A 15,226-nucleotide genomic window follows, 5' to 3' on the forward strand; every position below is an offset into this window, starting at 1 on the left:
GGCTGAAACCGGAGTTGGGTGTATCTGGTCTGGGGATGCACCCAGATCCCACCGCTGTCAATTTGCGGTCAGAAACACATCATGGCTGGAGGTAAAAGGGCTATTTTCAATGATGAAATAAATAAAAGCATCCAGATTTCCATCAGTCTGCTTTAGAAAACATAAATGTACCCTCTGCAGCTAACATGCAATGTTCTTCTCGATATCTCATAAGCACCTCTCCCTTCCCCTGGCTCCTTGGCTCTTGTTCACCCGCCTTTCTAGCTTTTGAAAGCCTTAATGGACTCGTTGCTTGTGGTATAGTAGCACCCAGAGGGCTCAGTAGAGATCTGGTTCCCTGGTGGTTAGGTGCCTCCTTTAACGCATGTTGGGATGTGGTCAAAGGTCTAAGGGAGCAGAGCGGTGAAGGACACACTGAACCCAGCTCTTCTTGATGGTCCCATCAGCTGAAATAAGCTCTTCTGTGCATCTCCCCTGTCCCACCTTGTTGCCAGAGCCACTTCCAAACCCGAGATGTTCCTCCAGGTTTTCTCGTGAAATAATCTGAGCCTTCTGTGCCCTCAGAAGTGTTTTTCTTCAGGGCGTCCATGGATGTTCTCAGCCATTTGTGCCAGCTCCAGAAAAATTATTTTAATTGGTATTTAACCTGCAGCAAAATACAAGCCCTAGAAGGATTTGGCAGCACTTGCAAAAGACTTCCAAGAAGTGGGAGTTAAGAATGAGGAAATGGTGTCTGAAGATGGAAAGGTTTTGATATCCGAAAAGACCTTTCAAGAAGGAATTGCTCTGCCTTGATTTATAAATATGCCAATAAAGCTGTACCTGGTTCTTCTTAAATATGTCCTAGCGTGTAATTAGGCTGCCAGTTGAGGGAGGATTTGTGGTTGTGCCTAAAGCAGAGACTGCATGTGCTCCTTCTGAATTCCTCATACTTTCTCTCTTGCAGCTGAGTTCCCTGAAAATAGCTTTTTTTTTTAATAAGCCAGGAAGCTGTTTTCCTTCTCTTTTTTTTTTTTTTGCTTCTGGGTTGTGGGTGTGGGTTTTTTTTTGTTTTTAAGCGAAAACATTCATCTCTTCTGTACCATTGGATCTTCAAGTTATTTCAGGGTCATTTTACTTGTGAAAAGATATTTTAAGATATTTTACCTGGAGGAGTTTACAGCCTTTTTGGTGTAGAAATGCTTGACGTGGTGATGTTAAAAATGGAAGCGAAGAACTGAAATCTCTGTGAGAACCTACAGTCACTTGTAATGGTAAACCAGGATTTCACTCACTAATAACAATCTTTTGGAAATAACTGGAGCAGCTGCAGTCGTTGGTGCAAGTCTGTTCTTGCCATTTCTTTGAGGCATGTGACGGTCTTCAGCGGCTGGCTTTTTTCTGAGCAAATTTAAATTTTTTATTTATTTTTATTTGATTGTTCCTCCTATGCTACTTTTTCTGAACCTGGAGAATAGACGTTTCTTGAATAGCTACTGTGTTTTAAAAGATAGTAGCTTGTTTTCAAAAGCTTTCTTCTGAGGTCATATAGAGAAGATTGAACTCAAAGCAGCTCTGGAAGCCTTGGGCAGTAAATGGGTGTGTGGGAAACGGGCTCTTCTGGGAGCCCAGACTGGGCTGGAGTGGTCACTAAGGGCAGGAGGAATGGAGAAGGAAGGCTTGCTTCTAAATATTGTCCTTGGTGGTGTCACGTTGTAGAAAGTGGGAGATTTATTTGTTCTGCTTGCTTGACTTGGGTGGTTACCAGAAGAACTTCTTCCGTACAGACCATCCAACCTCAAATTGAACAGCGTGTACTTTGCTTCTATTTCATGCATACATTTCATTTTGGGATTTTTGTGTGCGGTCTCAGTCGCCACATCTTCATAACTGGGTCAGGTCTTCAGCTCCATTTTAACATGATCTGTGACCCATGCTGGGGCATCTTTTCCTTGCGGGTACAGTCCAATGATCAAAATATTTGGAAGCCTGTGCGTTTCACATGGGGCTTACTTTTAGTCTGAATCTGAGCTGTTCAGTCCCTAAACTGCAGCACCGGGAAGGAAGGGACCAGATTCTTTGCACAACCTGAGACTTTGCTGACAGTTAGGCTGATTTTCAAAGACTGGTTGGTGTGTGGTGTTCCTGGGGTGAGCAAGAATTGGGTCAGGATCCTGTCCTGTGTCCGTCTGGAGGTGTTGATGCTGGTAACGCATAATTTCAGGGCACCATACCTTTATGGTGCAGGACGCAGCGTGAGCTCGCTTAGCAAGATGCTATTCAGTTCTTGAGTGCTCTGTGGGTGATTGACATCTCTTCCAGAGAGGAGGAAAAATTAGCTGGCAAAGATGCTGGTGTTACTTTCTGGCTTGTAGGAACATGTTTGAATGAGGCTATTAGATGCTGGAAGCAGAAAGCAGCTTGTTTATGTGTGAAACTAGATCAGTTGTGGTCAGGACCAGAGCTGGGCTGTTCTGTCCTTCCCCTAAAAAAACACCTGCCTTCTCCATCTTGTATCCCTTGCAAATATTTACTTTAAAGGAGTTTTTGGGGTTTTTTTTGAGGTTTTCCCTTGAGTTCCAAAGCCTTAATGAGTTTGCAAAACAAATAATAATAAAAAAATTAAAAATGAAGTCTTTTGCTTTACTATCTGCGGTTTCAAGTGACTCCAAATAGCTCAAAAGTTCAAAGATTCTTTACAAGGAGTACACACCTGTTGGGTACAAGAGGTGTTTCTGTTGCACTGTCGGCACCTTCGAAAGATTCCCAGAGACTTTGGACTTTGTGAGACGTCGCTGGTAGTCAGAGGTGGGCAGCTGAGGCATGGCGTGGGAGACAGGACTGCTCCCCTGGCCCCGAGCATTGCAGCCAGTCCCTCTTTGCTGCATTTGCTCATCCTGTAATGCGGTTGGTTGTGGAGACCCCAGGGTCTTTGGTTAAACACGTCCAACTTAATCAGTAAAACACTATTGCAAATTAACTCGGTTCTGGCTGGCACAGATCTTAATGCAGAAGCAGATAAAGTGGCTTTACTCTGAAATGGGTGGTGTTGGTGAACCACAAATGTGAACACAAGTGGTGTAAACTTGAGGGATTATTAAAAGCACCGACGTGGTGCCATGTCTTATTTGTGAATATGTTTAACTAGTGATCTGTTTCCGCTATCATGCGGGGCAAAATTTGGTGCTGTCTCACCCAAAGGGCTGGGTTTTGGACTACATTGCTGGGACTTTAAGCAATTCACTTAACTTTTTGTTTCCCTAATACAAAATGAAGTGAAAACTTCCCTGAGGGCTTGATTAGCTCAAAGAGATTTTTTTTTTTTTTGTAAATAGAATGTATTTTTGCCTAAACACAGTGCTCTGCTGTTGTACTAGCAGCAAGGGCTGTAGACGTCTGTCCTCTGGAGGAAGAGGAAGATGAAGGTGTCTTGACTTTGCTCCCGTGGTGTGAGGAGGTCAGGACCAACATTTTCACCAGCTCTTTCTCTCTCGTTCTATCTCAGCTTCTCAGATGCTGATGTTCACTGCATACCTCGCAGTTGTAGTTGCACTTTACCTCGTCCCCCTCACCATCTCGTCCCCTTGCATAATGGAGAAGAAGGCTCTGGGACCAAAGCCAGCCATTATAGGTCACCGCGGAGCACCGATGGTGAGTAGTCTCACATTGCTAGTACTGTGTTGTCTGACTCTCCTGCCTGTGTAATGGATGATACCGAATCTGATGGTCTCCAGGCTACTCTCTAGAGAATATATATGACAAATATAACTTTGAGACACCTCTCCTGGTTAGAATTACTGCGGTAAATCAGTGCATGAACCCAGAGTTACGTCGTGCCCCAGATGCTCTAGATGCCTTACAAACAAAAAGGCAATCCTCGCCTTGCTCAGGGTTGTTTGTGCCATTATATTTTTCTGGCTGCTAGTTCTGCTGGTTTTTGCTCTCTAGGCTTGGCCCTTGAGCTGCAGCAGTAGAAGTTTATTATTTTTTTTTTAAGAGCTTGAGGCTCAGCTTTCATGTCCTTTGCAGGACCTCACCAACAGTGGTTAAATTCAGCTCCCAGCAGGATGCATTGAGTATGTGGCAATCTGCAAAAACAAACAAAAAAAGCTGTGCTGACCCTACATGACTGCACAGTACTCTTGCGTTACAGATCATCATGAGATTGGGTGAGGTGATGAAACATTTCTGTCATCTGCCTCCGGGTAGACCTTGAAATCATAATCATATAGTCCTTTCTTCTCCAAGGTTTCTGGACATGTCCAGGCTAAAGATGGAGCATGTTGGCTTGGGCATAGCCCTGGGCTTTGGATAAAGCTGTCCGGTGGTATTTGGTCATACAGGTCTGGGTCTCTAGTTCGGATGCTTCTGTACCTGGGTCTGTCGAATGGTTGCAGCTCCATCTCTCTCTGCTGGTTGATTGACTTCAGACAAGATGGCATACTGCGGTGTAGGCACTGGCCTTGCAAAATATTTTTTTTTAATTTTTGGTTTTTAAGTCATCCTGCTAACTTATTTGGTGACATTCAAAGCAGGAAAAAATACCTGTATAGGCTGTCAGAACCTATTTGGCAGGCTGGAGCGTGCTTGAGCTCCTCTCCAAGTTCAAGAGTGCGCACTAGGAGTTTGCTAGGTGAGACCAACACCTGTCATGACACAGAATTATTTTATTTTAGTTATCTTTATTTTTAATTATGTCCTTCTTTAAGCAGTCCCTTGTAATGCCAGCTTAGTTTGCGTCACTCTTAACTATATTGCCTCTGTGGGTGGTGGAACGAAGTTCTGGGCATGATAAATGCTTTTTCCTGTCCCACTGAGTTTGTACCAACCATGAGAGCCAGAAGCAACCAAGTGGGAATCTGGGCTCTGCATGCTTTCTGCATGGCAGAAAATCACAAAACCTGGTAGATTTTCCTCCTGTGGGGTTTCCAGGCCTATGTGCCCCTCATAGCCTTCTAAAGAAACTAAACAGCAAATAAATTCCTTCTATCTTCCAGATAGTTTATGTAAACCTTATCTGGAGCAAGACTCCCAGCAGAGACTTGGCCCTTTGCTTCAGTTTCTTCCTTGGAGCCAGCAAACACTCTCTGCAGTGTGGAATAAGCCATTCTGGGAAGATCCTGCTTGCACGTTCGGGTGCAGAGGGTTGCAAAGGTTGATGAAGAGTAGTGGTGGAGGACAGTTGGTGCTGTGTGTGGAACTGTGACCCAGGTGTTGTTCAGCCTCCCCTTCACCATTCCCCGATACACAGAGCTGGTTGTATGTTAGCAGCAGATGGTTTGCTCTGAAGCCCACAAGAAGCAAGATCAGAGACTAGCAAGCCTTGTTCCAACCTCCAAGCAATAGTTTACATGTCCCATGATGAGTCGGCAGTAGGTTTCTCCGACTGCTTTGCCTTTGCTGTGTGCGTAGTGAGTGTCCTCCAACTGTGCCCTTGAATGGCAAAGCTGAGATGGGATGAGAAAGATGAGGACCAGAGAGAAGTGATCAAAACTTCCTTCTGTACTTCCATCTATGCCTAACTTTTCACTGTATCAAATGTCACCTTGAGTTGGAAGAGCTCTGCCTACAGTGCAAGTCCTCAGGTTGTACGAAGTCATATCTGCTTGGAAACTAATGGTTTTAAAGCCTTGCCAGAAGGCATTTCTGCTAATAGGGTCTTGTTTCACAGGGCTGCTTGCTATGCTTTTGTGGTTGAGCCCAACTTGTATGTAGATTTAGTGTGGAGAAACGGTCAAGTGGAGCTGGGGAGGAGGAAACAGCCCAGAGAAGAGCCTGGAGGCTGAGCTGTAGGACACAGACGTTCTCCCTTGGGCAATGTCAAGATGAAAAGTTTGCAGAGCCTAGGAGTTTGGGACCTGAGGGGAAACTAGATCTAGTGGGACTGGAGATGATAAAAAGCGATGCAATATTTGCCTTCAAATCTCCTGAAGCAAGACAAATGTGCTTTGCTGTGTGGACAAACGTGCTCTCTGGTAGAGCCTGATAGCTGGTTGCTTTGCCCATCTGGCAGGATGAGTCCATAGTATTGCATTTCAACGTCCAATGCTCTTATGCTGGAAAGGTACAAATACAACTGAGTGCTCTTCTGACAAAAGTCAGCAAAGGACATCCATGGGATGGCTGAAGATGCTTGTCCTGAAATAAAGGATTTGCTGGGGACATAGCATATGGGGCAAAACGTGGTGAAACGGAGAGTTTCTCAGGAAAGCTGTAGATATGTGAATTTCCTGAGGGATACTGATCCACCAGTGCATGCAGCCTGCTCCTCAAACAGGAGCAACAATCCAGAGCCTGCTTTCCTCCATGCACGCACATGCCCTGTTTCTCTTCTCTTGTCCCTTTAGGATTTTAAAGAGCAGCATTCATAGTGTCTGTGTGAGTGCGACTCAACTGCTGTCCTTCTTCTGTGGAAGAAAGAAACGAGGAACAGAGGCCATAAGGCTCATATAATTTATCTTGGAACACTGGAGGAGGGAAAAATCCTTGCATTTTACGTAGAAAGAGAAAATTAGAAACCATCCTGGTATCTGTACCTAGACGAATTGTGGCTTGTTGCAGTACAGGAGAGCTACTGGTTCTGCACCGGCTGACCATTTGTCTGTAGTCGTAGTGGTCCTCCAAGCAGCATCCCTTTGGTATCATCCTGTTCCCACATGAACCTTAATCCACTGCTAGAAAAAAGGCTCTTCTGCACAACTCCTTCTGCCTTCCCTTGCCTAAATGTCATCCAGTCATTCCCACTTTTGACTATGCTGAATGTCTGTTCCCATCAGGGTGCTATCTGAAAACCCTTTCTCTTAGCAGGCATTTAGTTAAGCAATCAGTTTCTTTTCAAAGGCTCTTTTAAAATGAATTATTAAGCCTCCAGATCTGTTTCTGTCCTCCCAGACTCCCATCAGGAGAGCATCAGGGTTGTGGTAGCAATGTGCTGGGAATTGAGGGCTCCAGCCCTCACTTAATATCTGTTGGTTTGAAAGGATCTTGTCCTGATACAAGAATCATCTGACACCCCAAAATGTGAGATGGGGTTCTCTGTAAATTTTTCATGTTAATATGTTAAATTTTTCAGATGGTTTTATGAGCAGATGTCTGTTGTCTTTGGTCTTCCATCTTTTTTATTTTTCTTACAGAAACCTAGTTGCATTTTGTCTTCAATGGCAATAGACTTGACTGTCTTCTCCCTGTGATGGTAAATATGATGCTCATGCTGAGGATAAGCCAAAACAAGGGTAGAAGGTAAAAGCTGGGACCAAATCTGAGATGGAAATGAGGAACTTCATCCAGTAGGACATCAACTTCTACTGCCATTTGCAGCCTTAAAGTCTTCTCCCAAATGTCTTTCCTCACATGGTGCTTCAGGTTGAGGCAGGTTGACTTTGCTTTTGGGGTCTGAAGAAGGTGCTGTCCATAATACTGTATCCTACTTTGCTTTTAGGTTGTTAGTCCTAAATATACATTCCTTATAAAAAGTAATTAGGGTCATCATGATGATCTCTGATCACCAATCAATCACCCGAAGGATTAATAATAGCAAGGACTTATCTGAGCAAGTGCTATGTCTGCCTACTTGGAAACCTTCATGAAGCCTGAAAACACACCTCCCATTAGTGGGACCAAAAAGTTACTGGATGGTCTAAAACCAATCAGGCTAAACCTGTGGAAACCATCCAAGCACGTCGGAGGCAAGAACAGCACTTCATTTCGGAGCTGGAGGCTACAAATAGCATTGAAATAAATGCTTTTGGCAAACCACCCGTACAGCTGGTTTTCGGCATGTCTTAACAGCATTGGGAGAGACTATGCCGAAACAGCTGTCCGTGTGCCGCCAAGCATGCGGTGCTGATGCTGTCAAGCTCCTTCCTACAGAGCAGGCGATGTCCATCTCCTTGCTGAGGGCGGGCACCATGCCGGGAGGAGCATTTTTTTGGTGGTACTGACTCATTGGCTTTGCACAACTCCAGAGTGGGAAAGAACCCGTTACTGGGACAAAGTACCTTGGTGGGCAGCCAGGGTTTAATTGTCATTCTGTTCCCTGGAAAATTCCAGCAAATATGGCCTTGCACTGGAGGTTTTTTGGTTTTTTTTTGACACCTGAAGGTAAAGCCTCCAATATATGTTGGTGTTCTTACAGAGATGCTGTTTTATCATCTTGTGGTGCCAACTATCAATAGAAACAGTAATGCAAACTTCTCGTTGGGATTGTGGCTTATTTGGAGAGCTTTCAGCTAATGAAGAGCAAATCTCTGTTGTTCTGGGGTTTTTCTTTCTTGGTGGTTTTGAGGCCCTTTATTTCATCTTATCTTGGGTACCAAAACTTTACCACCACCCCTTTGGGATGGCTTTGTTTTTAAGGGCTCTGAAGTGCTTTGATTTGTACTGTTCGTGCTGCTGAAAATGAGAAGCATTTGGTTTGCTGTATGGCTTACGTGTGTCCACCTATTAAAAAATATGGCCAGTTCACCTGTCGACTGGTCCTATCGACAGTAACAAACAATCACAATTAGCATCTTCTGTCAGACCTGGAGAAAGGCTCGGGTTCATTGAAATAAATCTACGTAAGTTTACGCAGTCTTTCATTAAATCAAGCTTCAGCTTTTTTGTGTGTGCGGTACAACAATAATGAGGTCTTGTGTCCTGCATCTAGTTATTAAATCCCTAATGGCTTTTTGCTTATAAGTTTATCCTGTTGCCCAACACAATACTTTTTTCTTTGTTTTTGTTTTTACGTTTTTTTCTCTTCCTTTCAGTCTAGTTGAGCTGTTTTCCAGAAATGTCAGATACGGGTGCTCTCTAAAATACCTTCAGTTTCTGAGGATTCAAGATGCGCTTTGTTTTATGTTTTAAACAGTATTGTTATTGCCTCATAGTGACCTGGCATGAAGGGACACTAATGCTGAAATTCAATGTACTGGCAGATCCCACACTAAGCCCATATAGGGAACTTCCAAAGAGCATCTTTTTCAGGAAGGAAAATTCAGTATTTCAGGTATCACCTTAATCATGCCTTGTGGTTTTTAGTCCAGTTATTAGCTCATGAGGAGATTGATACTAGAAGGGAGAGATAAGGCAGGGAAAATTAAGAAAAATTTAAAATTATGCTCTTGTTTTCAAAAGAGTAAGAAAATATTCTCAAAGTTTGTTGATGAAGCAAAGATCAAATCCTTTAGCGCAGCTCAGCGCACAAAGCCAGAGGTGTGCGGTGACTGCAGTTAATTTGGAACAGCTTCTATGTTAGCCTTGCCAACATGCAAATGATGCAGTGATTTAGGTTTTTTTTGAAGGCTTGGCAAGGTGGCTAATTAGGGGAAAAATACAACATAGTCGTGTCCAACTGTAGCAAGGCTACACTGCTCTAACTAGCATGCTTTCATAATCTTCATTGAGGAAGGTCCGAAGCTCTTGACTCCATTTGAAAGCATTTGCAACTGACTTCTAAGCACAGAAACAGTCAAAATCAGTTCGTTAATGGGTAATTTTCTAGAAATTACTTGCTGTGTCTCTGTAGCACGAAGAAATGGATAGTAGCTTGATTTTTGCAAGGGATGAGCCTATCAAACCCAGTGCAAAGAGAAGGAACAGCTTCTGGAAACCCTGCACAGGGTCTGTCTGGCTTTCGGTGGATGTTGGCATGGTTTATCTAGGACAGAGGTTTTGGAGTGAAATCACTGCGGTGTGCACCAGGGCTTCCTTCACTTCAGCACTGATTTCTGAAGAAATTGGTTGTGCCCAGTCGCACTGCGTTCCTGCAAACCTGGATTTAGGTTTAGACACAATGTGCTTGAATGTATTGTATTGAGGATGAAACCCATAAAAGAAACTGGAGGGAGACAGAGAAATACAAGCAGAAATATTATGCATTTATTTAGTTATTTCAGTTTTGCTGTAAAACCTTTTAAAAAAAAAAAATTTAGCACTAATCTCAGCAAGTAATTCCTGTACCAGCAACTGTCCCACTTGGATGCATCTCTGCCCTAAACATGCTGAATTTGGGGCTTCAGCTCCCTCTTTCTTGGAGGGAGATGGAGACAGGCTAGGACAATGGAAATATCTGTAACTCAGATTCCCCCTTTTCACAAAACCCCTCACGTTTCAGGGGATATGAACTCCTGGTACAGAGAAATCCTGCCTCCAAAGTGGTGCCAGGGGAACCTCTGGGAATAAGCAGCGTGTGATTTCAGGGGACAAGGTTAAACTTGCTTTCCTGGCTTTATGGTTGACCTTTACTGGGTTATGTCGCCAGTGTGAGTGGCTTGTTCAGTCCCCTCAAGACTAGGATCGACCATGAGGTTTAGGAACAGCTTTCTGCATTGAGGATGGACTTGTTTGGAGATGCAATTATTTATATCAGGGTGACTGGCTCTGGCCAGGTTAGGAGCTTACCCACCACATGCTCACAAGAAGATGACGTCTTTGCCTCCAAGGCTTATAATCTACTTTCCAAAAGCTTCTGAGCTGCAGGGAAGCGGGTTGTCAAGTAATCGCGTCGTGGTGTTAGAGACTGCCCAGCACATGCCATCATGGGGCACGGTGTTACAGAGAGCACTTCTGCCAACGTCCGTACCGTTTGCTGGTTCGGAGCAGGCAGAGATGTTCATCCATCTGTGATGCTCTTCAAGAGGATGTTCTTTGCTTCTAGTGGTGGTGTCGTGAGGATGACGTTAGAGCTCCTAAGGGTGTATTTGGATGGTCAGACCTGAAGTGACAGTCTGTTCTTAGAACAGTTTTAACATGCTGTTTTCTCTGCACAGCTGCAAAGCTGCATTTTCAACACAGCTCTGGCCAGAGTTTTGCAAGTTTAACTTGTGTTTGGGGTCAAGTTCCCAGGAAAGGAATGATGTGCATCGTCTGAGCAGCCGCACGCAGCCCTGGTGGGCTCCCGTTAAGTTTTGCCCTTCTTGAAGAGTGAAGCTTGGTCTGCAGGCTCTGTAGGGGCTAGAGACGAGGTAGGAGTGGGATATTCCACTCCTGGGGCTGAGCTCATCTCTCCAACTGGGGTTAAGCTCAGTGGGGACTGACTGAGTGCTGAGGATGGGACTGTCATAGTGCACTGAGTTTTAAAACTCAATGCAAATCTCAGTTTTTAGCTCACTGCAACCTGTGTTATAGCACTGTCCCTAAGATGCGTGAACATCACTGCTATCTTTACGTGGCCAAATTTGTCCAGTCTGGCAAACAGAAATCCCATCCCCCAATGGCTGTTTTCCTATTTGGTTTTCATCTATCACCTCTCCGTGCAGTCTTGGCTTTGTTTAAATTTACTTTCCTGCAGTCCAGCTCTCGCATGTTGACTTGCCATCTCAGATCTGTTTGGTTCTGCGTTTCCTTTGAGTAACTCCAGCAGCGGAGGCTGGGACTCCCCTGTCATTGAGGTTAAAACTTCCCCTACATCTCCAGCTGCATCCCAGGAGGGCTGGTGTCCAAGCAAGGCTTGACCCTGGCCCTGCAGAAACTGAAATACACTGAAAAGAGACAAGAAGCGTTTTTAAAGTTGTTATCGACCAGCAGAGCCTATGCCCTCTCTGGGTTACGATTCTACCGGGCCGGAGTTTGGTGTACAGGTAAGACGTGAGAAAACCTTGGTCATGCTGGTCCACTTCTATAGAGGTGGAATACTGTTGTAACCGTACTTGTTCACCTTCGTTAGCCCTCGTTCATGCAGTATGAGCTCTTCATTGTGTAGGTGGGTAGCAGCGGTGTTGTCCTACCCATGTCCTACCCTTTTTGAAGGGTTTTACACTGATTCCTTAGCGGAGGTAGCCCAACCTGCCCTTTCCCAGTCTCTCTTAGCCAGAGAGATGATTTAAACTCAGTACACTTCGTTTTTCTACGCCTTGTATGTCCACATCCCTGGGGAGACTGCTTATGGGAGTGTGGGTTCAGTTACTGCTGGATGTGGTGTCACATCTTGAGCTGGGACTTGGCGTTGCATCTACTCAGCAACCCTTCCTGACAGGCTGGTGGTCTTGCGGTGCCCTTCAGTTTCTCTAGCTCAGCTGGCTCTTGTTTGAAGACTAATCACTTTATTTTCTTGTGATGGCTGCGGTCTCTGAAAGCAAATATTGAGCATTGCCCTGTAGAGACACGATCACCTTGCAGCGTTACCCTGAGGAAACCTGAGCTACTTGGGAAGGGAAACCTGAGATGCTGAAAGCAACCCAAGGAGATGGAGCAAGTCTGGATGGGATCTTCAGATCTTTGTGGCTGCTGCTCCCTGCTGACAGCTCTAAGCATCATGCATATATTGTAAAAAGCTCTTTCAGCCCAACCTTGCGTGACCCCAGTGCTGGGCTGTGCGAGAGGGTGCGATGGGGGTGTTGCCTCTGCCTTCGCCTAGACAAGCCAGGCTTTGATTGGGAGCTTTTTTAGGAAGATAACGTGCCTCTGTGTTGCCTTTGAACAAACATAAAAAATGAACCAGTATTGATGTGTGACTTGAGTCAGAGGAATTCAGTAGAGAGATACCGGAGCTATGTGAAGGTTGCTGCTGACATTTGCTCTGAGTACTTTACCCAAAGCTTTGCTGACCTGAGCGTGTAAGGTGATCAGCTTACAAGAAAACAAGTGATTCTTAGAGACACCTTAAACTCGAGCGGGTTTTTATATTTATTGCACGTCTTGCTTGCACAGTAAGTTTGGGCCTCTTAATTATTCCTCTTTCCAACCCCTGAGTAATTCTTGAAAATCATGGGTTGTGAATGCTCATTGTGTCCTGGTGGAAATTTACTGATCCTGGTGGTGGCAGAGATGAATGGAAAAACAGGATGTTACATGTGCCCTAAATCTGAAAGGAAAATTGGAAAAAAGAAAATTGTTTTTTTAAAATAGCTTTATTTTGATGTGCTCGTGTTTCAGTGCAGCAGATCTGCCAATTTTTCTCTCAATAGTTGTCTATTTTTTGTTTTTCTCGTCTGCCTGTTTTTGTCTTATGGACATTTTGGGGCTAGCTATACTGTACTGGTTTTGAAGAAAAACAAAGTATTTGTCTTCACGCTGTATTGTTTTTAAACAAACCTGAATTCTGTCACCATCTACTCCATTCAACAGGAAGGAATTTGAAATAAAATTTGAGTCCTTATTTGTGATAGCCATAGGGATACATTTTCTAGGCTTAAGGCTATTTTTTTAATTGTTCTTAAAAATAACTAAAACATTTGTTATTAGAGAAATCATCTGATTTTTAGACTGAGTAATAGATTATTGAATGGGTAGATGTGGAAATAAAAGGTGTGCTACAGAACCTGTGGTCTAGTTCTCTATAGTATGGGTAATACCCTGGTTTATGGACTTTCTTCTTTCTATAATGGCTTTGAAATTGCTGTTTGCACAGAAAAGTAGGAGAATGAAGAACTGTTAAGATGTTTGAGATAGCTCTGGATATAACCTGTGGATAGAGAATTGGCATCACACTAACAATCACTTTCTGGGGATCTCCAGCAAGCCACTGTTTGGGGCATCACGCTGATGAGCAAATCTTTCGTACGCTAATTTTGCACTAGAGATCAAGCTAGCTGGGTTTCTGGTATTACAGGTCATGATAGCTCTGCCTTGAACTCTCTGAGTGAGAAGGACCATCAGTGGAGTCAAGTGCATTGGTCATCTTCAGACTTCAGTAAGATGCAATTCTGCCTGGGGGATGCTGGTACTCCAGTGTAACTGACCACCATGTAATTTGCAAAACAAGATTGTTTTGGGTCCCTAATATCTCTAAACCTTCCTCCCAGCACCCTCGATGACACTGCTTTGTAAACTTTCCACTTACTACTAATATCTCATTGCCTTTCGCCCCCCCCATAGTTGGCACCAGAAAACACTCTGATGTCCTTCCAGAAGGCAGTGGAGCAGAAGATGTACGGAGTCCAAGCTGATGTCGTACTGAGGTAAGCCAGCGTGCTGGTTGGGTGGAGACTCTCCGTGGATGGTCCAAACCATGCTGGTGAGTCTTTCCCATCTGGTCTGTCTGGTTGTTACCAATTTTTCCTATTGAAAAGTGCTCTCATGGGGAATGTATCTGATAACTCCTGGCTGTCTCTGTAACGCACGGGTGCTCCTAATTGTTTCACTGAGATGATGATTAAAGGTGAAGTTGTCCAGGTGGGGGAACCTGGATACCTTTGTCATGAAACTTATCTTCATTTGCAGGAAGATGGTAGTTTATCCTAGGGCTTGCTTTATTGCAGTGAAACACAGCACCTGGTTTCTAGCCTGGCTTGAAGTCAGCTGGCCTCGGGAAGAGACAGAACTGCTTAAATGGGACCTTTGCTGGGATGCCCCAGGTGCAGAGAGAGCGGAGATCCCAAACTGATTTCGTTGCACTGCAAGTCTTCAGGAGGGTTTTTGCCAACCTTGCAAAGCCGTCATGAGGATTTAGCAGCCCAGGAGCAAGCCCTTTCTCCTTCTCCCCTCCCTTGCATGTCACTAATGCTGGGGGAAGGAGGAACCCGGTGATGCTGTTGTCTGTCAAAGTCATTCCTTGCAGGCAAATGTTGAGCTGAATTGACAAGGCCAGTTTAGAGAGGGCTATTTCAAAAACGGTGCTTTGTTCCAGGAGTTCGATAATTCTTTAATATTCTTGTTCCTTTTCTGAACTGTGTTTTTTGCATGAGTTACATAGACGTGCAAGAGGGCAGAAGTGGCATGAAGGGAGCAGTAATGCCTTAGCTTGCTGATACCTTGGTTTGTCTTGGTTCCAGTTATAAACACAAGAAAATCTCAAAGCTGATATTTTATTTTTCCCTGACCACTTTGGAGGTTGGTGTTGATGGGAAGATATTTTTGCCTGGTGGAAGACGGGCTTCTGAACTTTAATTGTTAGGGTGCTTTTTTTCTCTCTATAATTGTTTGAGAGCAAATGATATAAAAACTAAAGAAATTTCTTCCCACTGGGGAATGGAAGGTCATTGTGGAAGGATGAAGTATGAATTGGGATGTATGTGATACAATTCTTGTTCTTTCCAAAATTAGTTTAACTGTTGTGAAGGAACGACTGCTTGACCAGACTCACAGATGAGCATTTGACTTGTGTGGCTGTATCAGTTGCTTCCGTTAGCACTGGCCAAGGAGAAAGGTGGACTTTTGGGAGGAGAGCTGGAAAAGCTCCAAGAGCTTTCCATGTTGTCACTCATCAGCCATCCCAGAGGAACAGTCCAAGTATGCATAGCTTAAACAATGTCCTTGATGGCCCAATTATCTAAGACCCTTTCTAGGAGATTCAAGTGTCTATAAAAAGAGGATTCCATTGACCTTC

At 44.2% G+C, this 15,226-nt stretch overlaps 1 protein-coding gene across 1 annotated transcript in view; it reads left to right on the top strand.

Annotated features, from left to right (window-relative positions):
* The window catches only part of LOC104166840 (glycerophosphodiester phosphodiesterase domain-containing protein 5-like), a 106,373-nt gene that overhangs the window by 71,764 nt on the left and 19,383 nt on the right, over positions 1-15,226 (top strand). The window contains 2 exon segments of the mRNA XM_009706925.1: positions 3,485-3,630; positions 13,777-13,859. Of these exon segments, the coding sequence (XP_009705227.1) occupies positions 3,485-3,630; positions 13,777-13,859 (229 nt within the window).

Source organism: Cariama cristata, unplaced genomic scaffold (assembly GCF_000690535.1).
Source record: "Cariama cristata isolate BGI_N322 unplaced genomic scaffold, ASM69053v1 scaffold3219, whole genome shotgun sequence".
NCBI classification, from domain to species: domain Eukaryota; kingdom Metazoa; phylum Chordata; class Aves; order Cariamiformes; family Cariamidae; genus Cariama; species Cariama cristata.